Source organism: Mesoplodon densirostris, chromosome 17, assembly GCF_025265405.1.
Source record: "Mesoplodon densirostris isolate mMesDen1 chromosome 17, mMesDen1 primary haplotype, whole genome shotgun sequence".
NCBI classification, from domain to species: domain Eukaryota; kingdom Metazoa; phylum Chordata; class Mammalia; order Artiodactyla; family Ziphiidae; genus Mesoplodon; species Mesoplodon densirostris.
The window spans coordinates 11,639,389-11,667,267 of NC_082677.1; the positions used below are offsets into that span (position 1 = coordinate 11,639,389).

The window sequence follows — 27,879 nt, forward strand, 5'->3', positions numbered from 1 at the left end:
TTAACGATTTACAAATTATAGAAAAGATACGTTATCTACAATATATGCCAGGTGACTCATTAATTTTTTTTAAACCCACATCCAAATGAATGATTACATTAAACTACCATCTTGGATCTTGGTGCTTTCTAAAATTCTGAATTCACAATGAGGGGACATACCTGATTTTTTGGTGGTTCTTTTCTCCGGAGAATTGGGCAGAGAAAAGAAGGCAGCGAACCTTCACTCTTTGGAACAGGTCCTCTATAGCAAACTTCAGCCTGGGGCACCTTTTTATGGTCAAATTAAAAACCTTTGAAATTAGAAGTTTATCATGGAAATGCTGACAGATCCTGACCCAGAGACAGGCTAGCAGGCAACACAATAATATTAAGAAAGCTCTCCCTCAAGCACAATTGCCTTTCAGCACAGGGGATAGAGTCGTCTAATGGGCACTGCTGGCCAGCAAACAACCATGATTTAATGTACATAAGCCTTGGTCATACGATAGCTCCGTGACCCTCTAAGCTAAGCCAATTTTTCTTTTTTTTTTTTCCAACTGAAATATACCTCAAAGGGTAAAGGATTGCAATTTTAGCCTTCATTCATGGATATATTGCTTTTTTTCAACAATATCTGATGGGCCTGTTAACCACCACCCGTGCGGGTCCTGAGCAGGTTCTAGGAAGGGCTCACTGAACACAAAACACCAAGCGTTTTCAGTAGTTTATTTGCAATTTTTTCTCTGCTTATTTTAGTATGCACCACGTGTAAGTTAGATAAGGGCTACAGTAAAAACATTTTCAATGACTGAAATCTTACTTTTCCTTCTAATGATCTGGAGCAAATCACATATTCATTGATTATGACGAATAAAATGATTTCTGCTACAATGTTGAGAAAAAAACGTGTTCATCAACATGAACAGTTCTCATCTACAGAGATGGTTTACATGATGCAAGTAATGAAAGTTTTTTTCTTAACAAGTCTACTACCAAACTGAAAATGAATCTTAAAATTCCCTTGAAAATACCATATGGTTGTCATGTATCAATAAAGGAAAGACAGTCCCCATCACTAGGCCACCACCATAAGAGCTATGTTAAATACTTAGGAAAAAAAATATGGAGACACTTGCGGCAATGATTAAATTGTTAATTACAGAGATAGATACACTGCCATAAGGGTACATGGTTATTCTATAATAAAGTGAAATAAAAAATAAGATCATTTGGTTATAGAAATTCCTTAAAGAACACCACCACTTAATTATTTCAAACTTGAACTATCCCAAGAATGTTGTGAAAAAAAAAAATAGAAAGTACTGGCTAAAAGCAAAAGCAGTCTGGGTACACCCACGTAATCAGCATGCCTTGTGCTTGTCTGTTAACCCTCTGAGTACATCTCTGACATTCAGGATCTCAATAGCTTAGTGCTGAAAAGATTGCATTCCATCTGATTACTCAATATTTCTACTTGACAGGTCACATTCCGCTGTTTATTCAGCATAGATCACTCAAATTCTACAGCGATGCACTGGGATCCCCATGCTGAATGGCCCTGCATTCTTCCGAGCTACCCCTCTGCAGCGTTCTGGGAAACACGCCACAGCTTCACACGTTCCACAGTCCTTCAAGACTTGGATGGAAAAAGGCCTGAGCCATGCACTGTAAGGTCAGTACACTAGATATTGGAGCAATACATGTAATGCCCACGGGAAAAGCAGTAATTCAGAGAAGGAAAATCACTATCTACTGTAGGTAGGTCTCTGCCCATAGGATTTTTTCATATTCCCACATTTAGAGTTGAGGCCAAGCTATTTACCTACTCCTTAGTCTTACTTAGAATAGTGCTTTGCTTTAGAGTTCTAGAGAAAGCAGTAGTTTCTGACCAGCTCGGGGAACTCTACTAATATGGAATCTACCTACACGCCGCACCCTTCCTCGTGTTCTGCCCTCCTCCTCCTCCCCAAAAAACCCAGCTTATTTGTGCTACTTTGTGATGTTGTGTATTAAGCTTTCAGGATCCTCTAAAAGGGAGTGGGGGGTCGGGGGGAATCTCAATAAATGATCTAATATATACATGGCAAGACAACACAGACCGAAGAGATAAACCTAAATGTGAAAGAGCAAAAAACTGGGGGAACAATTTTGCAAAAGTCATGACATGCTGTGATTTTAAAATCTAGAGTAATATAGACCATACCTTCATCAGTTGAAGAGTAAAAAGCAGCCACCGAAGATCCATCTGTATTTGAAAGTAAGAACTGACTGTGGAAGTGCTGCACACAAATTTCAAGACTTTCAGGTACTGAAGTATATTTCAAAGCCGAGACAGTGAGTGCTGTTCAGCCATCTAGATGCAAATTTCATGAGCCATCACACTCACTGGTTGTCTCCCGGGCCACAGAGTCGAGCAAGCCTTAGGAGGACATTCGAGTCGGGCCCCTGCCTCCCAACACCATGGCCAGCCTCCCCGCTAAGCATCGCAGTGACTACAGGCTGCCTCAGGCCCCCATTCTGAACGTGACACACTGCAGTAGAAGCTCACCGGGGGAGACCAGGGCTAGGGAGAAAGATTTGGTAACAGGAGTAAAATACAGGTGTCGGGCAGGACTTGGCCCAAAGAGAGAAAACAGCATCTCCCTCTGGATGGCTAAAGACAGTGCTATAAAAAGGTCATCTTAGGGAGTGGAAGTGTTACCCTCAGGAATACCCTCTAGGTCTCCCATTCCTGTTCTCCCTGAGAGACTATTATGTAGGTAACCCAGAGATGCACATGGAATTATCTTCCCAATGGTTTATTTCTTTAAAAACCTTTTTGAGACTACTCTAGATTGTTTGCCCACTCTGCTTTCTCCTCGGCCATCTTGCAGAACACCTGCCTCTGGGCCCCTATGCCCCGGTGCTCCTCCTTTTTATGGATTCCATACTCTATGTGGATTGCACACTGAAGACTGAAATGCATGAAAAAGCAGGTGAGAAAAAGAACAGGATCTTGTTGCCTCTTTCTGTTTGACATTCCAGCCCTATAGAGCACCTGGCAATTTATTGCTCTTTTCCACCAGTTGTGTGTTTTGTTTGTGTTTTCCTGTAGAGGTCTCATACTGAGCAGGCAGACCCTCACTCACCAAACACAGGACAAGGTATGGTGCGTTCCTGAGGGTCTGCGCTGGCAGTAGCAGCAGCTGAAGTGGAAGCAGCATTTCTGGGGCGTCATCAGCACATCTTCATATGGAGGCAGTTTGGGGGTGAGGGCGCCATCTATACTCTGGGTCAGGCTGTTGGTCACAGGCCCAGGCCCCTCCACTCGGGATGTAGGACTCAGGGCAGCTGACAGACCTCCAAAGCAAAAAAAGCCCCTTTCTTAATAGGATTGTGAAGAGGAAAGAGGGGGTGCTGATGCTTAAGTTATAAACCTGCCATGTTCTAAACCCACAAAAAAGGACACGCGAGATATCATTCTAGACGCTCTTCTTGTCTGGACATCTCAGCATCTAATAACAACCCCTTGATCTGCAGCAAAGCCAAGAAACATGTGTGTATAAATCCAGAGGCCTGAAAATTCCCCCAAGGGTTCCCCATAAAATCCTGTGCACTCAGAGGGTTAACAAGTGCCATGTTACATACTGCAGATCCTAGATTGACTGATGAAAACATTCATTGCTTCTATGTTTAAAAAAGTTGCAAAATAGCCTTAACCCTTTGAGGACCCGATTAGCAGCAAGTTGCCATCTCCACCAACTGACAAGTCACAGTCTCATTCAGCAAAGGGAAATTGCTACAAGGATACCAGAAAACACACTGTTCTGCTCGGCCATTCAAGCATTGAGTGCTAGGTAGATCAGATGAAACTGTTTTACATAAATTTGGAAAAACAAATCTCAGAGTCTCAAAGGGTTAAGCTAGGACTTCGAGTAAAAGGGTCTTGTTAAAAGGGCGAGTTTGGGGAGCGAACAGTCTCGGAGGAGCTCGGGGAGTAGTCTTCCGATTCCGAGTTGAGTTCGGGCGGAGCTGGCTGGGCCTTGTACCGGCTCCTCACATCCGGGTGGCGTCTTCGTCGGAAAACCTGCCTCTCCTTATCAAGAGCGGTGGTCTAGCAGGGGCATAAAATGAGAAAGAGGACAATTAGGCTGAAGGAAATGGCAAAAGGAACGATTTCTGGAACTTTCTGAGGTCAGAAAAATATGCTGGCTAAGATAACCTGTCCACGATGGCTCACTTTTGGTGACCACAGTCACCACTGCTGGGGTGCCCTCTGCCCCCCCAGAAGCGGCTCCTAAGGGCACCTGGTCATGACATCGCAGGCACAGGCAGGATGGATGATGTCGTGGGTTCAACAGCTCCCCGGCCCTCCCCAGACCTCCACTAGCGCCACATCTAATACCCTCGGTCGCTCCCAGCCTAGCCAGAGACCCCCTGGTAAGTGGGAGCCTCGGGCCTGTGTGTCTGACACGTGAGGACACCAGGCATGTCTCGTTCATCAACATTCAGCTCCAGGCAGCTGTCTAATGAAGATGAGAGGTGATGAAGCTGTCACACATGGAGACAGAGCCACAAGCTCGTCCTGTTATTTTAGCACCTCCTCATTCTAAATGATCTTATTATCTGTTGATGAGGGAGTATGGTGCAATCTCTGGCAAGGATGGGTTTAATTTCAATGAACCCAATGCCTGAAATTGAAAACTGCTTTGAATGCAATTAAACCTGATGGAAACCTTCCCATGGATTTTCCTTTACAAAGTTCATTTTCATTGTAGTGTGAGGTAATTTACAAAACTGAGGTTCGATGTTGTAGGTATTCCAACTCTTGGGCCCTGTGCCTCCTTTTCCTGAGGAAACCTCATATGATCTCCAGGATGTGCTCTCCAGCCATAGCTCTGGAAGTTATTATGACATCAGGATTGGAAAGGGCATGACTTCATTACAGATTTAATGGGTGTGAGGAGGAACGGATCATTACAGAGAAACCTTACACAGAGGGCAGAAGAGCAGGTACAAAGCCTGAAGAAAAATACAGAACACATATAAAAGTTGAAGGCATCCTTGTTTGAAAGTCCCTCTTTAAAAGGATGTAGCCTGGAGGTTATTCTGCTTTTAAGAGATTACTTTTCCTCTACAGGGATATATACCGCCATTTTTCCTCTTGGAAATTTACTGTTAGCTTCTTCAAAGAACAGAGATAAATTTATAGCCAGCCGGGTTCTGAGAACAAAGTGAAAACTAAGCCCCTCATACAATTGCAGTGTAGCATTAGAGCAATCTCAGATCTAAAATGGGGCAATCAAAGTTCCAGAATGAAGTAATAAAGAAAGAGAGGCAGTGTGCAGAAACCAGTACAGTAGATGGCTTCGTGAGGCTGAACTGTTCTGCTTTAAAAACTATCCACACGCTGAATAAGTGTTACAAATCAATGAGGAAGATAAACTTTAATAATTCACTTCTCGTTTCACTAGATTGTTAATGATTCAATAACTGGTGTGTTGAAATGTCTACCTTTGATTCTTCGAAGTGTCGAATTTTTAAGGACCCTCAACTCACATACATAGTTCTTGGTCTTACACCCACCGATTTTATGATATTTTTCAGCATCATAAATCCAAATTCCTAACTTTATTTAAAACATTGTAAAGTTACAACACATGGTATTTTGCTTTCAAAGCAAACTGAAAATGCTCTGTTTGTGTAGAGTTTAATGTAAAAAACAGGCGTCTATTTAGTCTGACACATAAAAACCACTCTGTAGTTAATCCAAGAGTAATATAAACGCTTCTCTTGGTCATAAAAAATATTTTTATTTCTACCTTCTTGAGAAAGAAAACAGTCACTGGCATGGGACTAATACTGACTAGTGGACTGAAGTTCTCTAGCGTCGGGGAGAAAATTGCACAGCGGGTTTGTAGTCAGAAATTTTGAGTCCTGTTCCGTCCACTGCTGACCGTGGGAACCGTTCACTCAGTTCTCAGTTAAATAAGGAGCAGGGATAACGCCCTCCCACCCTCCAGAGTTGCTATATGTAAAAATGGATGTGCAAATGCTTTCAAAAGGGTGAAGACTCCCAGAAATGGAAGGTGGTGTTTTGTTTTGTTTTTCTTTACAATGTAAGATATTGTTTTGAAATGAAGGAACTGCAGGTCAGAGGAAAACAATGCAAAACAAAGCTCTCATTAGAACTTCTCTCAGAGTACTTTCCCTCCCTGCCTCCTCTCACTGGCACCTTCTCCAAATTTACCTCATCTCCCCATAACTGGCTCAATTATTCCAAGTCACGCTCTTGGCTGTCAGCACTGAAATAAGCCATTTCTCCACCAATGCTGTAACGCGGTTTATGCAGACGCTGGTGGCACTCGTGGGCTTGGATGGTCCCATCCCCCTTACTTTCAGGTTCCTTTCTCCAGATGCTCATAAGGCCAGTCATAGTCTCTTCCTTACTTGTCCCTCTGCCTGGACAGCCCTTGCTCTGTCCCATTTGAGCAGCCAGTTCCGGCCACTCCTGCCAGTCTCTCTACTGAGCAGCTTTTAGATGCTGGCCTTCGTTGACGGGCCTTCATGCTCAAGTGCTCCTGAGCTTTTCAGTTGTGCTGATTCACCAGTAACTTCACAGCAGCTATGTTTGGAAACATAGCATGTCATAATCACAGGTCATGGAAAAGGATGTATAGACTCTTAGAATTGAAAGAGCATTTATAAAGCATTCTTCGCCCAGGGCTTTGCCTTTACAGGCAGGGAAACTGAGGCCCAGGTATATGGAGAGACTTGCCCGTATCGCATCACTGACTAGGAAAAGAACTCAGTTCTCCTCCCACATGAGGCCCAGGCAATTTCTTCCCATTTAAAGTCTATTGAAACAGAACTCAAAGGAGCCACCGCACTCCAGTGGTTCCCTCCTCCGGTCGCAGCCAGGGTGAGCCAGGGAGGAGATAGAGAGCACGAGCAGCATCAGAGGCCAAAAGCCCAGGGCTTTCCCGTGCTGATGGCCCGAGAGCTCTCTCAGGGACAGCAAGCCAGCCTCCACCACGTGTACAATCCCATTCTGGGCCTGTAAACACCTAGGGAGACCTGGGTCTGCTGATTGATAGGCAGTTCCTGACTCACCCAGGTCCTCGAAACATTCTCAAATGCTACACGAGCAATGCTTAGTGCTCCCAACAGACCTGCTCCCAAAGATGACTGAGAGGGCATCACTGTCCCCAGGCCGCTCCTGCTTACTCTGCTTCTGGCTCTATGGACTGCGGTTCTTTTTAAGAACGTCTCTGTGTTCCCGTGAAGCCCAGTACAGCTATCACTGCACATCCTGCCTGCAACGCAAATGACTCTGATGCACTGTCTTCCCTGCCACACTGTAGACTCTGTGGAGGGCAAGATCAAGTCTGGGCATCCTGTCTGTGTTCCCCGCAGCTCATAGCACACAGGAGATACTCTCCAAGTGCTGTGGCTTTAGAAATATGAGAAAGCACAACAGAGGTCACATTATTTCCCTCTAGAGCACCCAACCCCCAGCCCATCCTGCACACAGCTGACGGGTCAATTACCCCCAGGTCCGATTTGTTTACAGTTTCTCATGAAGTTGAACTCCTTGTCCTAACAGTCACAATGTGCTTACAATAAAAATTTCCACGGTCTAGTTCCTGTTATTACTCAGAGTGATCCTGTGATATCAGCAGACCTCATGTCCCCGTTAGTGGACACAGCATCCACTTAACTTGGTTAACCACGCCTCGGTTTCCCTTTGGAAATCCCCCGCTCACGTAATCTGTGGCTGCAGTGAAGGGGACCCTACCTCCATCTCTGAGGGTGGGGTGCAGATGGGTTTGTGACCCAGAAGCAAGCCTGTGCTGACTGTGTTCGCCAATACCCGTGATTGGTTCAGGATGGGCACCCGACCCAGTTCACGGGACATGAGGAGACTTTCACCGAGACTTCACATTCACAGTGAATCCCAACTGAGAGGACAGCGAGCCTGGAGCTGCTTCCCACATCCTGGTACCACGTGAAGTTCCAGACTAAAGCCATCACGGGGAGGCAGAGTGGAGGGATGGAAAGAAACCAAGCCCTACCGAGTGATGAATCCACACATCACTGAAGCCAGACCCAACCTTTGGACCTTTCAGATTATATAAAATCATACTTCTTCTTTTTGCTGAAAGCCAGTTTGGTTTGGGTTTTCTTCCCTTGGAATCCAAACAGTCCTAACTGATACCTCTCTGAAGGTACTTTAATCATGCTCACCTCTGCATCCTGGCTTACCGTGTTCACCAACCTGACATCACCTCTCCCACTTCCTGGAGCCCACTCACATTTCTCTATTTTCCAAGACTTGATCAAATTTTACCTTCTGCATCACACTTTTTCTTTCTAAATTCCTCAGGCAAGTATTGTCTTGACCAAACTTTTGACACTTACTGCACACAGGCCTATTACCTTTCCTTTGCATATTTCCCAAATCCCATGCAAGCTGCTCGAGGGTAGGATCTGAAACTTCTTTGCATTTCCCAGAATGCCTAGCCAACTGTGACACACATCTAAGGGACATATTAAATATTTCTTAGTTAATACAGAATTAGATTATTTTAGGTGATTATGTACTTTCCGAATAGCAATGACAAAAGAAATCAGAACCCCGAACAACTCTATAATACAAAAGAGTAAGAAGTTAAAGGTATTATGAGTCCAATATTTAAGAGTGAAATTTGTTTTAGATACGATCAAATGCTTACATTAGATAACATTAATATAACCTATAACATTAGATAACCTCATATATTTATCTACTCAACAACTACATATTGTGGTCCAATTCCTTATCACAGTAAGCACCGTTATATATGATATCTGTAGAATTTTAAGTGTAGCTGTAAAATTAATTGCCTCTAAAATCTGTACAGTTAAAATTTTACAGTTGAATTCTGTGGCCCGACATGTAGTTCAAGACAGATGAATTCAGCAAAGAAATAGAATAATAGGCCAACACATAATTTTTTAAAGTATTGCTATAAAAATATATATTATCCAACTGATAATTTTCTCCCCAGAAAACATTCAAAACATAACTTTCCCTCTGAAGTGCTGTATCATAGATTTAAATTCAGGGCCCTTTCAACCATTTCTGAAAGACTGCTTTCCTCTTTCTCAATCACAAAAATTTCCCAGATATCAAGGAAATTGGGTCTCTCCTCCCTAATGCCTAGCTTTATAAGGTAAGGTGGTCCTAAGTCTTGTTCCATTAAAACTTAAGACTTCCTAACGGATTTATTATTTTATTGGTTATTTTGCTCACGGTTTGCAGCTTCATGGAACAGACATGAATGGACTTGCAGTAGAATTCCCAAGTGTTTCCACAGTAAGTTATCACTTCATTAAAAGCTCGTAAGAGAATCTGAAGCCTGCATTATCACATTTTGGTGCTAAGTATCACAGGTTAGAGGTGAGCAAGAAATCTCTTGAGATTCTGGAGTTGACCAGTAGTAACCAAATAGGAAGCTCTAATCTAGTTATTTAAAATATGTACCCAGTAACAACGGCTATGTCGTGTGCGGGGCTATAGCCAGCTAACAGTGGACTGGGGGATCCTGACAGACCAAATAACTGACCAAATAAAATGATATGGAGAAACTAATATAAACCTGCTCTACATGAAAGAAACACTGCATATCCCTACCTCAGATTGCAAGCTCTTGGTGATCAGAGTGTCCTTAGGAGAGGCTAGATGAAGTGTGAAAACCGAGGAATGGTAAGGTCATGCCAGTTACCTCAGCAAATCTGGGGGCGACACACACAGCAGTTGGCGCTCTTAGAGAAATTCACATCCATCACATTTTGGTGCCTGCCCTAACACCAAGCATGCACGAATCAGAGACAGTGCTTGCCTAATACCCAGAAAATGCATCCCAACAATAGATACATCTTTGGCCTTTTCTGTTACAATAAAACAACACTATCCTCCACACAGTACTCAGATACTTTAAATCTTCTTTCTGACATTAAATTTGGAAATCAGCATAAATACCTAGGAGGTACCCATCTGGCCTATCTTTGCAATGTTATAGGAAAAATACAGCATGGAGGCAGAAGGTCGGGAATGAAGTGAGGATATGAATTGGAGCATTACTTTGTTTTTGCAAGTCTGAGTCACCCACATCTGTGTAATGCTTGCCCTGTCTGGTAGCTTTAGCTTAATCCCCTTGGTAGCAGCAGCAGGGGGAAGTCAGGAGAACCAGCTTTTTGTCCTAGCTCAGCTGCTTATGTGACCTTGGACACGTTTTCTAACCACATCAAGCCATTTCCCAGTCCACAGCCTGAGCTGAGGTACCGTGCCTCACTCCTAGGGAAACTTCCACCTATGAAATACCTGGATATGCTTAATATCACCATCAATCTACTAAAATGGGTTATGTTTTTCTCTTAGTAAACAACAGGCCTTCCCGTCTAAGGATCAGAAATATTTCTATTCTGCACTATGTGCAAGACCCACAAGAGAAGCACCTCATTTAAGTTCGGAGGCGACGTTTCCTGTCGTGGCAGTAATTACTGGATTTAAGTAACTGCATTTTTCAGAGGCAAATGGTGACTGTTTTTCCTTTTTCACTTTTCTTAATTTATTGCCAGCCATCCCAAACAGTCTTCATTTCATTAATAAAAGAACATTATCGTATATGTTGCCTTTGAGCCCATCCATTATTCATACTACCTAGGAGACTGAGCCAGGGATGCAGCTGTTGGGGCATTAATCTCAGGAACGCTTTCTCCTTTGCTCGCCCTTACTCTGTAGGGACTGAGTTACAATTTGCTTGCCACTTTGGAAATGTTTTGCTTGATAGTAAAATTAAACTGACACCTAGATTGATATATCCACCCTTCTCATATATTTTTTTTTTTTTTTTGGCTTGCTGTCATGCTTATTATGGTTCTGTTTCGTTTTGCTTTAATATCCTTTTGGGGTCTCGCCAGGCAGGAACTGCACAGTATCTGGGTCTAAAGACACGGTATTTCCCTAAAGTGAAGGTGACCATTTAAATGGCAAAAGCAAGCTTCATGAAACCAGCGGCCTTCAAAGCTCCTTTCTAGGTACCCGTCTCTTAAATGTGATTCCGCATTTCCTGGGGCAGGGCGGTCCCACACTTCCCCACCACATCATAAATATAGGCTCCTCCCCCTGATCTGGTTCTTAATAGAATCTCACATTGGTCCAACTCTGCAGAGGGCTGCTGATGGCCTCCCATCAGGGGGTTAAAATGATAGCCACTTGCTGAGGTCAGGTTTCTAGAGGGCAAAATTCATGTGTTTCCTCTGCCCTACGGCCCCTGATCTTCTCACAGCAGAAGCTAAGCTGAGCTGCCATGTTGTTTTTCCTTCATCATGCTAGTAAACTAAAGGACAGCTGTAGGCATAGTTTATCTTAAGAAAATCTACGAAAACTTAGAACGTACTAAGCAGGTAGATTAAGGGGTAACTCCTTTTATTACAAAAACAATTTTTTTAGCTTTGCCAAAAGCTTGGGTTGCTATAGTGGGATGCTACTGTAGAGCATCTCATATGTGATTTGATTGTCCAGACTCTTAAAAAACCACGTTTATCTTCACAATCAAGGTTTCTCTATATTAATGGTCCCTTCATGGGAAAATTCAATCATTCATTAATTTAACAAATATTTATTGAAGTGCCTTCTATATGCCGTGCATTCCACTAGCTGGTGGTGATACAGTTTTTAACAAGCCCGCCAGGTAGTGCTTTTTTTCTTTTTCTTTTTTTTTTTAATTTGGCCACGACACACAGCTTGCGGGATCTTAGTTCCCTGACCAGGGATCGAACCAGGGCCACAGCAGTGAAAGCACCAAGTTCTAACCACCAGACCACCAGGGAACTCCCTGCCTTTTAATTTAGAAACATTTTTCTCCTACAACAGGAACTGAGAAACTTTCTGGGAAGGCCAAGAGTTAATACTTTAGACTTTGTAGGCTATATGATTCTCTGAAACAACTACTGAATTCTGCCCTTGTAGAGTAGAAGCAACCATAGGTAATTTATAAATGAATGGGTGTGGCTGTGTGCCAATAAAACTTTATTTAAAAACCAGGCAGTGAGCTAGATTTGGCCCATTGGCTGGCTGTAATTTGCCAATCCCTGCCCTAGAGGATAACTTTTTAAACTTATACTTCATCAGGATTTGGGGCTATAGACTAAGTAAAATTTAATGCCCCCAATTCATGAATAATCTAACATATAAGTATTCAACAGTTTATCCCAATCAGAACATCAAAAAAGGTCACGGTTCTACTTTAATAACAAATGCTTGGATCTGGAGAGAGATCAGTTTTCCCAGGGAAATCTGTCTCTCGTGTGGTGTGGAGTGATTTTCTCCTCAAACAGTCTTTTCTGGGCTCCTCATTTGGGCTGGGTCCATGAAGGCGCTTTTGCACAGGCCACTCATGTCATCTTCACCACAGATTTGGAAGGTTGATAATTAATACTCGTCTCATTTTTATAGATGGGGAAGCTAAGAATCAGAGGAGGAACACGTACCTTGCCCAAGGTCACAACACAGTAAGTAGGACAGGCTGGATCCAAAACCAGGGCTTCCTGACACCAAAGCCACAAACTCTCCATGCACCTCTCCATGCACAGAGCTGCCAATCTTTAATCAAGTTAGTTTCATTTCAATTTTCAAGACTTTTTAGTTTCTACAAGTGTCATGTGTTTGACATGTATTTTGAGAATTGTTTGACTTCAGCATATGGATATTTACACTCTTTCTTAATAGAATAGCAGTGTGTCAATACTTATGATTAAGTTCTTTATGATTATTCTTTCCTACACGTTTATACCTGATAAAACCTACATCCTATCTGGGAACATCACTGAGGAACATACGGAGGCAAAGTATGGCAAGAAAGAATACATAGAATAGAGTGTAGGCATCTTTTTAAATCATAAAGAGGGAAAGAGGTTCTGAAGCAAGATGAAAATAAATACGATACCACAAAATTGTCCACCAATACCGAATCTCCAGGAATCTATACAGTTTACACCCAATCAGTAAGTCTTGGAATGCCACGGAAATTTCTCATTTCTAATAGCAAGTACGTTAAGTTTTAAAAAGACAAATATATATATTGTTGGGACCTGCTCTTAAGGGGGCTCTGAAGGTAAAATGAAACAAAATAAAATCTCAAACAGCAAGCAACCTGTTGTTTGACTTGGTAACATAACACAGATGTCTCCCTAGCCCCGTGTCTCTCTCTATGACCATTTGTGGAACTATAATACAAAGTACTGTGGCCCAGCTTTTGAGCCTCCTGGCCAATAACTCACTTTTTAGCATCACGGTACAGCTGCCCTACCAAGCCTCATACCTCCCCTGTACTTTTCTCTGCAATCACAGTTTGGATGGTTCTGAAGTTTAAATCTATGCCTCTTCTATGTGTTACGTGCTGGGGTACGGAGGGTGGTTAATCCCTTCCTAGAACAGAGGCCCCTGCCTTTCCTTCCTGCAGCACTTTTTACACTCATGGAGGATGGGGGGACTTCTCTCGACGGCAGAGCAAGGCCAAGGCCACCGTCCCTAAAGTAACCTGTGCCCTGCAACTTGCTGTGTGCGCCTTTGGAACCCTCTTCACACCACGCGGGGGGTTCCTCTCTTGCTTTTGTGGGAACCGGTCTTCCAAACCTGCGCCAAGCAAGATGCATTTAACTGACCCCACTCCTTTGCACACCCGAGCACGACAGCATTTAATAGCCTTGCCAGGGCTGCGTACGGCTGCTGCCGTTCTGCCTCGTTACTCACTGTTTCAGGACAGTGCTTGAATCTAGTATGCACACGAGTCACGTCAGGCCTGACCTCAACCCCCCTCCTGTCCTAGCTCACCTCTGCGTTTTCTCTTATTTGGCGTTCTTAGCGTATGTCTTGTTTTGGTATTTGTTTCATTTAATCAGGTTCTGGCTGTTGCCTTGTTGTGCGTGCAGAAGATGCAGGCATTCTTCTCCACGTGTTGCTGGCACAGCACTTGCTACAGGGACAACTTCACTTGAGAGTGGCAGGAATGTGTATGAGAGGGTGGAATGGCCCAGGCAGCTCATTCCTGGGAGAGGCTCACCTCCAGACTCTGGGGCACAGGAGCAAGGTCTCCCGGAAAAAGAAGCCATGCAGGATGCTGCTCCCCTGGCTACCGCTTGGAAGCATCCCTCTGTTCGAGGCAGGAGAATGAATGCAAGGAGGAGGCATGGCCCCCATCATTTCTCCAATCCCCAAAAAGCCTACTAAGAGGGACATGCCAATTCTGGGCACCCCGAAGAGCCGTTTCCCCAGCCTCTGCCCTGATGTGAGCTGCTTTACAAAACACAAGCTCGTCTCCCAGGCATTCCGCTCAGAGCAGTGAAAACAGCCAGGAGCACTTGTAAACACAACAATTGGGAGTGGGGATGTTTCACCTGCAATGATTGTTTATGTTAGAAAGTTGGCTGCCACCATGGTTAGACAAATGCTCCCACTTCCACGGAGATAAAAGGCGAGCATCTGCAATCAGGGAGGAGAGTGTTCATTCCGGGCTAAACGGCATAATAAAACTTCCTAATTAAGCATATACGCCGATGAGTTTTTAGCATCGTTTCTCCAATTTAGCTTTACATACTGGGTGTGCTCTTTAGTACAGCATCAACTATAAACGTTGTTGTTACTGCCCCCAGCTGGAAAGCAGAGCAGTTTATGTGGGAAAGAAAAAAGAGATTATCTTCCATCTGCTCCTGCCCATTATTCAGGGATGTGTCATTTTGTCTGCTGATGGGAACCATCGCTGGGATTTTAGTCAAATGACCTTTTTATACTTGGCTACATTTATTAATTACTGTGTTTATTTGGTGTTTTGCACCCACCCCTAAGCCCACAAATTTAGTAATATAATTTTCTAGAGGTTTTTTTGAAATTTATATGTGTAATTTGTGTTATACAAATATGCACAACTGTAATTAGACATATTTGATGCCTATTTTTAATTGTATATCAACTATACTCATAAATGTTTGGTTAATATGCCCGAGGTTAGGAGACATACAATTTAAAAAGGATGGAGCATGATTCGATTTATAGAAAGAACAAAACCAGGCAAAGCTAATTAATGCGGACAGACTCCAGGTCAGCGTTTACCCTTAGGGCTACGTGACCCTCCTGGAAGGGCCCTGGGGGTTGGGGGTCCTCTGGGGGTGCTAGAAATGTTCTGTGCCTGATCTGGGTGCTGCTTACAGTGGTGTGCTCACTTTGTGAAAATTCGTTGAGATGTGCACTCATGTGCACTCCTCAAAATGTATATTATCTTTCAGGAAAAAGTAAAAGATGGATGGATCATCTTCCATGTAAAAAGAGTCTGCACAAAGGCAAATCATGATTGATTCACCCCCCCCAAAAAAAAGGTTAAAAATAAAAAAGTTCTTTCTGTATCTATAAAGCTATTTATTTAGGTAACAAAAAGGTGGGTGTGCAACTCCTGTATGCAGATCTGTCTAGAAGATACAAAGAGCCTTCTATGTAAAACTGACTTTGATATTTATTGAAGTTTGGGTATTTTCTTGCTTTCAGCAGGCTTAGAAATTATCATGATCTTAGATATTTGGATAGTTTGTCAAAGGGTGGCCTTTTCTGCATCTCTAATGCCTTTGATTCTAATGTCTAATTATACTAAAAAAGAGTAATAATTGGGGGTTAAATTGTATATTATATATGTTATTCTTTCTTTTCTTTCCTTTTTTTTTTAACAACTTGGTCTATTCCATGAACAGCATAAGGCACCATCATTTGGGGGAAATGCCAAACCCAGTGGAATTTTTTCTTAGCAAACGCTAAGATGTGGAGCTTTACCTGGAGATCATTTCAGAAACATTAAGATGGAGGAGAAAAGTTGCCTAGGACCTCTCAGAGTTCATTCCTCATATCATCAAAACTCATCCTGCCTGTGGATAACTTAAAGAGACACAAACAATGCCCCTTGAAGGAAATGCCAGCGCAGTTGACTGGAATAGAAAACGATTGGATAGAATTCTTAACCCAGTTAAAAAAAAATCGATACCTCCCATAGTCCCTTTTGCTTGAGCAGATAAGCCAGCTAAGTAATCTGACCGTTACAAAATATCGAAAAATAAATTCATGCAGTAGCTAGTACATAAAGGGATTTCCAAGGGGAGAGAGGTAACAATAAAACAAAAACAAAATGAAACAAAAAGGTGGAGAATTTGAAAACACAAGCTTACCAACACACACAATGCATTCTATAGCTCACTGCTCGGAGGAGCTTCTATGACTAAGGTGTAAATGCATTGTTTCATCCATCTACTAAGGTTAAGGTCAGGCTTGATGATTTTAAAATGACAGTATATACTTCTATAGAACATATACTAAGGTACTATTGTTCTTCCATTTGTTAAGGGACAAAACACTAGAAATCATTGTTTTAATTAGCAACATCAGGCAAATGCTTTGACATTAACACTAAATATACTGTCCTTTTAACTGTAGGAAAATTGATACTGAGCATGTGCAATGGAGAGAAAGCTGGCAAATGTCAGTGTGAATAATGGGGTGAAAAAAAAAGAATGAGGGGGTGTGGCATCTCAATCAAGATTAAAATGAAACTGATAAAGCAGCATATGGACTGGATAACAAATCAAAAGCATGTTTATCCACTGAAGGAACTGGTTAATGGAGACTGCCAGCACGTTGCCATGGAAACACTGACTTGAGCTGCACCATCTCATACCTTATCCAATACATTCCTGGTTGTTGGTAGTAGTCCAAAGACCCTGATCTCTTGATGGTAAACCCGTGGTCCAGCTGAGCAGAGAGAAATGGGGGCAACTCAGTGGATCGACATTGTGCTAAAGTATTAAGACTCCAGACCAAGCTGTTCTTCATTGACTATATATGTATATAGAGTTACGATGCCTCTTCTGCAGGGTGACTAGCTAATATCCTAAATCTGCACATTGAAAATAAAAAGGCGAGAAAAGACACTAATCCCCCATGAATATCTCGGAGGCCAATTTGTTAGAAAAGATCTAATTTGTCAAACAAGGTTTTGAATGCACATTTAATAATATCCTCTCAATTTCAAAAGATATAAACACGTCTTCATATTCTAGAGCAATGGAAAATGCTTTACAATAAAGTGCTGAAATCAGCTTTAGCCACCTAAGAGAAAGCAGATTGGACGCCCCTCCCCCCTAAATCTTACCCCATGAAGCTTAAGTTTGAGGCCTTCATAAATATGAAATAAAAGATGAAAAGAATCAAGTTTTGAATCCCCATAAATCACAGCAATTTGGATTTCTTTAAGAGTCAATCTTCAAAAGCAGAGCTGCTCTTAAAGGTGAATCAATTACATTTCTGAACTAAAAAGATATGGTAAAAAACAGTAAATTTTCTCCAAGAAAATATAGAAAATAAAATGAAAAATAATTTTCGCTGTATATTAAAAATGCATATGTACAGTTAAGTCCTTATGATTAACAAAAGGTACAATAAATAGAAGACAGGATCAGTTCTCAAAGTTGTTCCTCCTGGAATAAGTTGTTAGCCTTTGGCTACCTAGGAATAAAAGATTCAATCCCCAGATTTGAGAAACAGTAATCATGCCGTATGCCCACTCCCCCATTCTGCCCATAAGAGGATGCAAGCTGACCACCTTTCTTTCTGGGGAGGCTCATGAGTGCTTTCAAGTGTGGTACTGGCATGATACTGATGACAGTTTCTACTACAAAATTCACAAAGGCATTTCAAAAACATGCCGGGGCACTTGTTCAGACTAAAAACTGCTCAGAAGATTTGGTATTCTGATTATAAACTAGGCTATCCCAGTGTTCACAGAACAGCAATGTGAGATTTTAATCTTTTTAAAAATGTACAGTTCGTTTTATTTAGAAAAAAAAAAATTGAAGTACACTTGCTGTTAGGAAGGTGAAGGCCTGCATTTCTGTTTCAGCCCAGGGATGGCTACTCAGTAACTGGCTCTTTATTGCCATCTGCAGGCAAAGTGCCCCATAACTCCGCATTTGGGAATGCCCCAGTGCAGAGGTCTCTCGCTTTAGAAGGAAGCTTCCCACTATCACAATTATTTGCATATTGATTAGTATGGATTTGTTCAATTAGACTGAAATGCTCTATTTGCACGACCAAAATGCAAAAGAAGAACTCGAAAGCATTAGGAAAATTGTTGGTTAAAATAATAAACAGCATTAAATGAGGAAAAATAAATTGGAAGTGACATCTGAGTCATTGGTTCTTCATCAAGCTGAGCAAATCTAATAATGCCTCCCTCCCATCCCTCGGCTCTCAAGAAGTCCGCCGTTAAAATGTCATCTCTAATTCCATTTTATGTCTATAAATTGCATTTTAATAACCTTTTGTTTCCCTTTCTCTGTTCTGTTCTGGGTTTCTTTGGTTTGGTTTGGTTTGGTTTTAATCCTCCGACCACTGGGAAAGGCAGTGGAGGAACAATGGACTCAGATTGTTGTAGTTATAAGGACAGCAATGGGTTTCCACCTAATCATGTCACCTGACCTAAATGTCAGATACCTTTTCTCCTTCGAGAAGGGCTCTATGATGCCCGTGAGCCTCCAGCTGGTAATTACTCTCCCAGCCAACTCGAGGACCTTAATATAAAGTTATCATTTGTCCTCTCTTTGGTCTTAATAATGTAGGGGGTGGGAGGAAGAGAAGAAAAAAAATGACAACACGAACAGAAAACATTAAGGTTCAGAACCATGAATGCATGTTAAACTACACTCATGTCATAAATTACACCTGTGATTAGAGTCTGTTTGTTATGACAGTATGCTCTTTTCTCCTTTGTCATTCCGAGAAAGAAAAAGTGTCATGAATTCCTTTATGAGCAGATAGTGAGGCTTCTTTCTAACTAAGGAAAGAGAACTACCGGTTAAAGACCAATGATTTAATTGCTGATTTTCTGAAAAAACAAGCTGATACTCTGTTCTAAACAGTATATATATTTTAATTTTAAAGGGTGTATATAATTTACAAAAAAGCACTCCTATAATAGAGGCAGTTTAAAATAAAATACATCATTTGATAGCCTCTGGGGAAAGCATTCATGCCCATGGGAAAAAATTCTGTCTGCATGAAATCTATGCTGAAATCAGGTTTTTTTCCTGTGTCTATCAAATAGAAGTCATAATAGTATTATATTAATTACAGAAATTTCTATCATGTGGGTAAATCAATAATTATATTCCATTATTAAATTGTCAAATGATCTTTATAGAATGCACCATTTATGAAAGCTATTCCTTCAACCTCTCACTTACATTCTGTCTCACAGCAGAATATTGTTCGTTTGCAATTACACTTCAGCTTGAGTTGGGGATATTATTTAATGCCAGGGCTCCTTTATCTTGTGATGGTCCCCTGAGTCTAATTCTGTGCACTTTAAGAATGGGAACATGGCTATGGAGTATACATTGACTTATCCGGTGCTATTTTGAAAGTTAATAACAAAGGCAGCCAACCTGGCTCGTTTGTAATTCCCAGCCCTGCCCTGCACCTAGTGACCTACCCCAGGTTCTTATGGAGGGTGTGGACATTTATGAGGGAAAAGCATTCTGGAGAAGACGAATAAATGCATATATTATGGCCGGCCAGCTTCTCCTGAAATACCCCCTGAAATTTACAGCCATATTCTCTTTCATGTTTGAAATATTAATAATAGTGGTCAACATGTGAATTGTGCAACATTAGAATTGACAAGGCACTTTTTCAGATATTTCTCCAAAAAGTCAATTATTTTGAGCCTGAGTTAAGTTGATGATTTTTTTCACAACTTTGTAGTGGATAAAGAGATTAAGTAAGCTTGCAACTAATGCACAACTCAGCATCACACAGCCCATTTTACAATTTATATTAACCAGTTGGTACAGTCTCCATGGAAACATATTAGTGATGAACTGAGAAACTGATATTAAATTGCATTCAAAATGGTCCAGTCATAGAAAAAAAAAAATATCAGTTGGACCTTTAATCTTCAAATACTAACTGAAGTTCTTTTTGGAGATCTACTTAGCTGATGTTTTAATAAACTCACATGGATTAGGTTTCAAAATTTATCCAGGTTTGATTAAAGTAGCATTTCCCCTCCCATCTGTGTTGTCTGTCCATTGGAGGATTGCCCTGAAGTTCCTGCTCTCCGTCATTACAAGACTCCCACACTACCGTGAACAAAGCATTCTCGAGCAACCAAGGCAAACTAACCAAAGACTAGTTAAACTAAAAGACCAGGAAAAACGAAACAAAACCCAAAATGACAGAGGTGGAAAAAGCACCCTCTGTAGCAGTTGTAAGCCCTCAGCAGGAGCAGAAAAGCAGTTCTTTTCATGGACAAGTGTGCTGGCAGTCCATTCCAAAAGAAAATTGTGGAAACAAACATTTTGGAATATACTTGTGTCTTACATGAATGATGAAGACAGAGGATAGAATGTCTGGTTTCCCTGAGAAGCACCATGAGATTGTTACTTTCAAAAATTACTGATTGAACATTAGCTGATAACAAAGAATGCTGACGATCGATGAAGACAGGAAGGACACTGCGCTTCTACACTGAGTTTCCTTAGAAAGAACTAAAGAGAGAGAGGGCCAGAAGAACAACTTGCAATGTTAAATCCCCAGGAGCGCCAAGAAGCATGGGGAAAGAGTATGCATTCTGTTTAGCGCTGTCAGTGTACTCCTGAACCAGTAACTCATACTCGTGTAACTCCCTGCAGAAAGGGTTCAATCAAAAAACAGGAAATGCAACTAGTCCAGCAAAGTATACGCATGCATTCGTGCCACCTGCAAATTCTGGAAACTCCTATTAAATATTTAGTAACCCAGATCTGGGATTGGTTGTATCAAATAGGTCACTTAGTTATCTTTTGCTTTACCTGGAGTTCTAGCACCACCAAAAAAGAAAAAGAGAAGGAAAAGAAAAACACCCATAGAAGTAGTTAAATATTCAGTATTGCTGACGAGCATGATGGATGTCTAGTAGCATAAATACTTTTAAAAATTCGAGATCATAGTGTCTAAGTTCTTTGTTTTAAAAAAGAAAAACAGCTCAAGTGATTTCACATTGAATATGCTGTTAAAATGTATGTACTCTGAAAAAAAGAGGAAGTTATTTAAAACTCAAGTAATCTGGGACTTGAATATATTTACTCTAGAATAGGACACTGGGAAGTATGGGGTTTCATTATTTCTCTGCCCAATTTAATCTTTGCCTAGAGCTGCTATCAAATTGCATGTAGTGTATGTCTGCATGTATGGAACAGAAAAAAAAAATCCTCCTGCAGCCACATCAACAAAATGGTAAATGTTAAAAGACCTCTCCACTTTGAAAACAGAAATTTCTAAGGAGCAAGAAATCCTGATTTCTTTGGGTGTTCACAGCAATTCAGTTTCACTGAAAATCTCACTGGGTAAGCGTCCTGCCACGTTTCTGGCTTTCGTTTACGTCTCGTACAAAGATCTATAGTGTTCCAGTCTCTCTCTGCCGTGTCCTCCCTTTCAGCTCCCCCCACCTCCCCTGCCAGGTCCTGGCAAAAGGACACTAGGAACTCTTTTTCTCAGAGCCCAGAAGTTTGCACTGGCACAGAGTCCAATGTGGGGGAGGTTTTCTGCTTTAACAAATAAATCATGAAATTAATATATACTGCAAGGCACCCTGGAGGTGTTGGATAATGATGTGACTCCCAGGGAAATGATCAGCAAAAACACATCATATATATAAGCCCCAGACCTCCCCCAGTACTTTAAATGGTCGAGCTGTCTAAAGAAATGACCCATTCTGCTGTCTCTGGGTGGAATCTCCTGAGTAATGCCCATCTCTTAGGGGAAGTGCTTTGAAAAAGTTATAGGTAGATATTTCAGATGCTTACTGCTATGACAGAAACTCCAGCTGCTGTGCTGTTCGGTTTCGGGCCTGTGTTGAAATGCTTCTTTATCTTTCCTGCTACTGACAGCTGATGTTCATTTTCTGGGAGGCCGTCATCCTGGAAAAAAAAAAATAAAAAATTTAAAAAAAGGAGAAGAAGAAAAAAATGAGATAAATAGAAAATGAGGCCAAGATATCCCAGTAACAGGCAGTAATCTTAAAATTCATAACATTTCAGGAAGAAACCAACCAATGTCCTCTCATTAAACACTGTTGTAGCAAGTACTGCTTCAAGGGCTCCTTCATTTCCACATTTGCTCTAAAATTAATTTGCTGTGTCTTCTTACCCTCTGACTTTGTCCCTAAATAAAAAATTTTATTTGTTTTTGGTTTCTAATAAAATTGATCTCAGCCATCGCTCTGAAGACATATGTCAAAGAGCAAGTTAATCTGGACAACCAAAAAAAAAAATCAATCTAAACATTTTTTTTTCTAACCCAAGAGTTTTATCCTCTTAGCCCATCATACCGACCCAAAGCCAAGGGAAACTGATGGACCTGGGCTCAGGCAGGAGCCCGTAAATAAACTCAAGCTGGTGCCACAGCTACTCGATCATCCATTCTATAATCCCAGACAACCTTCCAGGTGGAAAGTTCTTCCTTAAGTTTTAAATCCTCCTTGCTGCCTTCATATCATGTTATTATGACATACTCTGCATTGGAGCTCATTTTAACTAAGGCTTCTGCTCTCTGCCTGAGCCATCTATGATGGAGACTGGACAGATTTCTCTCCTTTGCTAAATACTGTTAGAATAACAAGAATCAGAGTCCTAAGTATGTAACACCACTTACTAGTGTGTGATGAAGAGACTGCGTGATCCTTGAAGATAGAGAGTGTGTTTTGTTCACTACAGAATCCCCGGGTCTTAGCATGTACTTTAGCACATAGTAGATGCTTAATAAATATTTGTGGAATAAGTGAATGAATGAATAATTAAGTGTTTGTTACTATCTATTTAAACCAAAATTCCTGGCAAGAATTCAATGCCATTCATCATTTTCTTTCTCTCCTTCCTCTCCATGATTTTGCATGGAATTTCTTGGCTCCACCCAAGAAAATAAATTTGCTGCTTTCCAAGCACAGCATGCTTGCTCTTTTACATAACCTGGTCTCTCCATATGGGATTTACTCTTTCTTTCAGCATTTGGCTGGACCAGGCGCTACAGTAACTGATGGGGAAATAATAGTGGCCAAAAATACTCATGGGCTTTGCTCTTATGGACCCCGTGGTCCCTCTTTTTCTTCAAAACTTGGGTCCAAATCACCTGTTCCAAAACATTTTCCGCCTATTAAGCACAATCCATTAAAATTGTCCTTCCTTAAACTCCAAATGCTTTTTTCATTATATTTATTTGCACTATTTACATTCTTTCTGGTGTTAGGTGATTGTGTGTGTGTGTATATATATATATAAAACTTATACACGTTTCTATATATATATGTATGTATATAAATGAACTCTTGCCCTTTTGTACCACATCTTCCACATTTTCTGTAATCTTTAATAGAAGCACTTGGCTCAGTGCCCTGCACACAGTGGATGCTCAATTTATGATATTCTTGGGCTGATTTATTAATGGCTAGAAGAAGGAACAATTATTATGCTTATTGAGTCACATGTGAAACCAAATCTAGAAGGAGGAGGCTTTCCAATGATGCAGAATGTATTCAAAATTTAAAAAAAAATTCTATATTGTGGAAACAGAAAATGAAGGTCAATGAGGGTACCACTGGGATGATACTTGGAATGGAAACAGGGTCAGCTGAAGTACCTACTACATGCAGGGCTGCCTTGGGGATGGCAGGGTGGGGAGAAGAAATGATCGCTGTCTGCCTGACCCTCGCAGGCTAACTGGGAGGCAAAGTTTGCACACCCCACGTCAAACAGTAAAACAAACCAATAAGATAAGAAAGACCTGTTATAGCAGGCAGTGTGCCACATGGCTCAGCTAGAAACACAGGAGTTCAGAGGAGAGAGGACGTGTTTTCAGTTAGCGCAGACTTCACGAGGAACACAGGAATCCAGCAGGTCCTTGATGGTGGGAGTGCACTGACAGGTAGAGAGCGGGGAGGTGATGTTGGTGCACAGATGTGCCTGAGTGGGAAGCCACAAGGCATGTTTGCCAAACAGTGAGTCAACCATTCCACCTCTAGTTAAGAGTTTCCATGGGAGAGTGATGGCGAGAAAGCTGGAAGAGCAGGAGAGAACTGGCCACAGATGAGTCCCCAGAACATCTGGAGCTGGAAGCCTTGGTCTCAATTAGGAATAAAGCAGTGCTCTTTAATAAGAGGGGTGTAGGGCTTCCCTGGTGGCGCGGTGGTTAAGAACCCGCCTGCCAGTGCAGGGGACACAGGTTCATTCCCTGGTCCAGGAAGATCCCACATGCCGTGGAACAACTAAGCCGTGCGCCACATCTACTGAGCCTTCGCTCTAGGGCCTGCAAGCCACAACTACTGAGCCCGCGAGCCACAACTACTGAAGCCCACGCACCTAGAGCCCATGCTCCGCAACAAGAGAAGCCACTGCCATAAGAAGCCTGCGCACCGCAACGAAGACCCAACGCAGCCAAAAATAAATAAATAAATAAATATTTAAAACATTAAAAAAAATAAGAGGGGTGTAAGTGCAGGAAGTGTGAAGGACCACCCTCCCTTTATTCACTTCCCGACTCTAGTGAAAGAGAAGTTGCAGGACAACCACAGAGAATTAGGATTATACAGTCTAGAGTTTTAAACACAAGGGTGAATTCAATGGCGTATGTAAAACACTTTTTTTTTTTTTAATGCTGTATGAAACAACAGCCCTTGGAATCTAAATTAGACTTTGGGGAGGAGTTAAACATTTGACAAGGGATGAACTGATGTGCCTTTACTGAAAGTCTTACAAGTGTCATATCTTGGGCATAATTTGGGGTCCTGCCTGAAGGAAAGGGGGCAGCCGGATACAGTGGTGCCCCATTGGGCCTCACTCCCCGAATTATACAGGTACTTCTAGTCATCTCTTAATAGAGCTCCAGGCTCCGTAAGGCAAAGCAATTTGTATGAGCTTTAGATTATAAAACAGGAGAGAAAAGGGTAAGGAGAGAAGCAGAGTTAAAAGACAGGCACGGAGAGGAAGGTGACATGAGATAACCATTATGTGGCTAACAAGTTACATATACGATCTCCTTAGTCCTCAGATTACCTTCTACAACATGCACTGTTAGTCCCATTTTGAAGATGAGCAAACTGAGGCTCTGCAAGGTTAAAAAATTTGCTTAAGGTCACAGGGCTAGAAACTGGCTGAGTCGGGCCTGAAACAGGTTGGAACTCTGTGGTCTTCCCACCACACTGCATTGCACTGTCAAGGGCATCAGGGGCATTGGTTACTAAAAGAGGTCCAGAATTGAGAAATGGAAGGATGCAATGAGTCATCTTTTCCACGATGAAAGTCACAGGATGGTAAAGAGAATTGAATTAGGGGCTGAAAAAAACAGAGGCTATTTGGACAGGGCTTTAATGGAGCCTGGGAAGCATTTGGACAGAGGTCAGTAAAAGGGGTGCCAAGCACTTCAGGGGGCCCACAGGAATGTAGTTAGAAATTAGAAACTTCTCTGCCCAGGAGATGCTGGGCATCCACTCATCTGGGATATGGGAATGTGGCCCATGAGGGCCGGGGCTCTGGAATCCTCTGCGGAGCAGGCAGTGCCAGAAGGCCTGGCTGACACAGGGTGACAGGAAGGTGCCCTGGGTCACAGTGTGGGCCTGTGACTGAATGAGGGCCAATATGGAGGAAACAAACAGTAGGGACCCCATCGGAGCAGCCTCTACTTAACGTCCTGCGGGAGAATCGGCCCTTACTGCAGTCCCATCTCACGTCCCCACCACTGCCATCTTTGCCAGAAATCTCCCTTTACCTGGCTCGCTTTTTTGTCCTGCCAGTTTTCCAGCTAAAAGCTGGCTCTCTCACCAACCTCACAATGGACTTTGTTACCATTTCCCAGCTCTTTCCTGGTCCTAATCTCCTGTCACCTCGACTCCTAGCAACTCTTTCAGATGCTGGGGCCTGGGGGTTCAGGCCTCCAGCTTTAAATTCTAGTGAAGCTTTTAGCTTCCCATGGGTTATTAGTTCATGTTGAAGCAATGAAAGTAGTGAAACAATCCTTACAAGTTGCCAGGGATGCTTTTGATTTCATAAATCTTAAAACATTTCAGGATTTTTTTTCCCAATGAATTAAGGTGCCTCCGCCAGAGAAGGTAAAACACACATACATGAGTGCGCACACACACAGACACATAGACACACACACAGACAGACAGACAGACACACACACACACCCCATCAACTAAAAAATCTGCAGTCTCTAACAATTTTGAAGGCTTTGAGCATAATTGGATTAAAAGACAAGCAACTGGCTTAGCAGGGCCCTAATCTGTACCTGAGGCATCCAGATTGATGATGGAGATTTAGCTAACTTACTATCTTGCATCAATAAAATAAATAGGGCCATTAAAAACGTACATTTTTATATATACATCTTCATCGCCACTATTGTGAATAGATTATGTGCCAAAAATGTGCAACGAATTTTCCAAACGTGACAAACCTGGCGGTATGCTACAAATAGCTCTAGTATTATTACCATACATTCTGGTGTGTCGTCTCCGGGAGTAGTTTCTGAAGTTTGACGCGGGCTGGTTGTGGTTTGTTAGCGGTTTTTGATTTAGAAATCCCCATCCACTCCTTGGCAGAGCGTTGCAACTGACAAGAACAAAACTAGTTTGCAAATGGAAAATGAACCCTCCCAGCTGTCTGGAGGAGACCTAGCCTCCCGGTCCCCGCTCCTCTGGCGGATGTCGGGGAGGAGCCGTCAGGAGGGCTGGGGGGCTCGGTTGTGAAGTCATTCAGCGGAGTGAATTCCTCTCTTTCCTCCAGGAAACCATTCCAGGGGTCACGCTTTAGAAAACCCTCCTCCCTTCATGGAGTTTTGTTTTTGAATCATGGATCTGGTTTTCAGTCTACTCATTGCTAGACCCTAGTAGTAATAATAGCTGTACATTTATGGGAAGCATGGCAGTCTTGAGCAGTTCACTACCAGAATATCCCGACTTCGTTTTAAACAATCCCAGGTACATTAGCATACTCTTCAGTAGCGGGTCCATTTCACAGGCCAGAGTGTGCCCCCTCGACTCTTGTTAACCTTCCCCAGCTGGGCAACATCCCAGGATTTCTGAATCTCTTAGCTTGGCCCTGTGTATCCTTGATGTCTACAATTCACCCTGCTCTCGGGGAGAAAATGTGAAGTAAATTAAGATCCACCTTAGAGAAAGGAGAGGGTACGATGCCCAAATGGAAAGTGGAATCCCATGTCATCATTTACAACTTTATTTATAAGTTGTACATACAGATAAGTGGTTTTATTTATTATTACAGTATCATTGGGGGTTCTCTTAATTTCTAACAAGTTAGAGGAATGCTTATATATTTTTGTATGGGTAGCACTGATTTTTACGAGCATAGAATAAAAAACTTATTATCTAGGCTCTTGTTTTTTCTTCTTCCTCGGGTTCTTTTTTTCTTGTTGAATATCTTGGCTTACCTACTCTTTTCAAAAGAGTAGGTACGTGAGAAAAAGGAGGTAAAATAAAATTTAAAGACCAGGAAGATGATAGCAAGTCTTGCACCAGCTAAGTAACTACACTTGACTTATTTAAACCAGTCCTTTCCAGTAGGACAGAGGTTCTCTATATTGGTCTCACATTATAGTCACCTGGGAGCTTTTAAAATTCCCCATGCCTAGATGCCAGTGCAGATCAGGATCAGAATCCTAGAGGCAAAACCCAGGCATGGGACCTCATGCTAGAGACCCCACTGAGCTTCGTGCTAGAGACTTCTTTGAGCCTCAGTTTCCTCATCAGGAAAAAAATTGAAGGTAAAACACAGATGGTACGAGAATAACAAT

At 42.0% G+C, this 27,879-nt stretch overlaps 1 protein-coding gene across 1 annotated transcript in view; it reads right to left on the reverse strand.

Moving 5' to 3' along the window:
- Positions 1-712: 712 nt before the first annotated feature.
- DCLK1 (doublecortin like kinase 1) overlaps positions 713-27,879 on the reverse strand; it is a 325,118-nt gene continuing 297,951 nt past the window's right edge. The window contains exons 16-17 of the mRNA XM_060079609.1: positions 21,882-21,995; positions 713-4,074 (exon numbers count right to left, since the gene is read on the reverse strand). Coding sequence (XP_059935592.1) covers positions 3,910-4,074; positions 21,882-21,995 — 279 coding nt within the window. The 3' untranslated portion in view covers positions 713-3,909. The remainder of the gene's footprint in view (positions 4,075-21,881; positions 21,996-27,879) is intronic.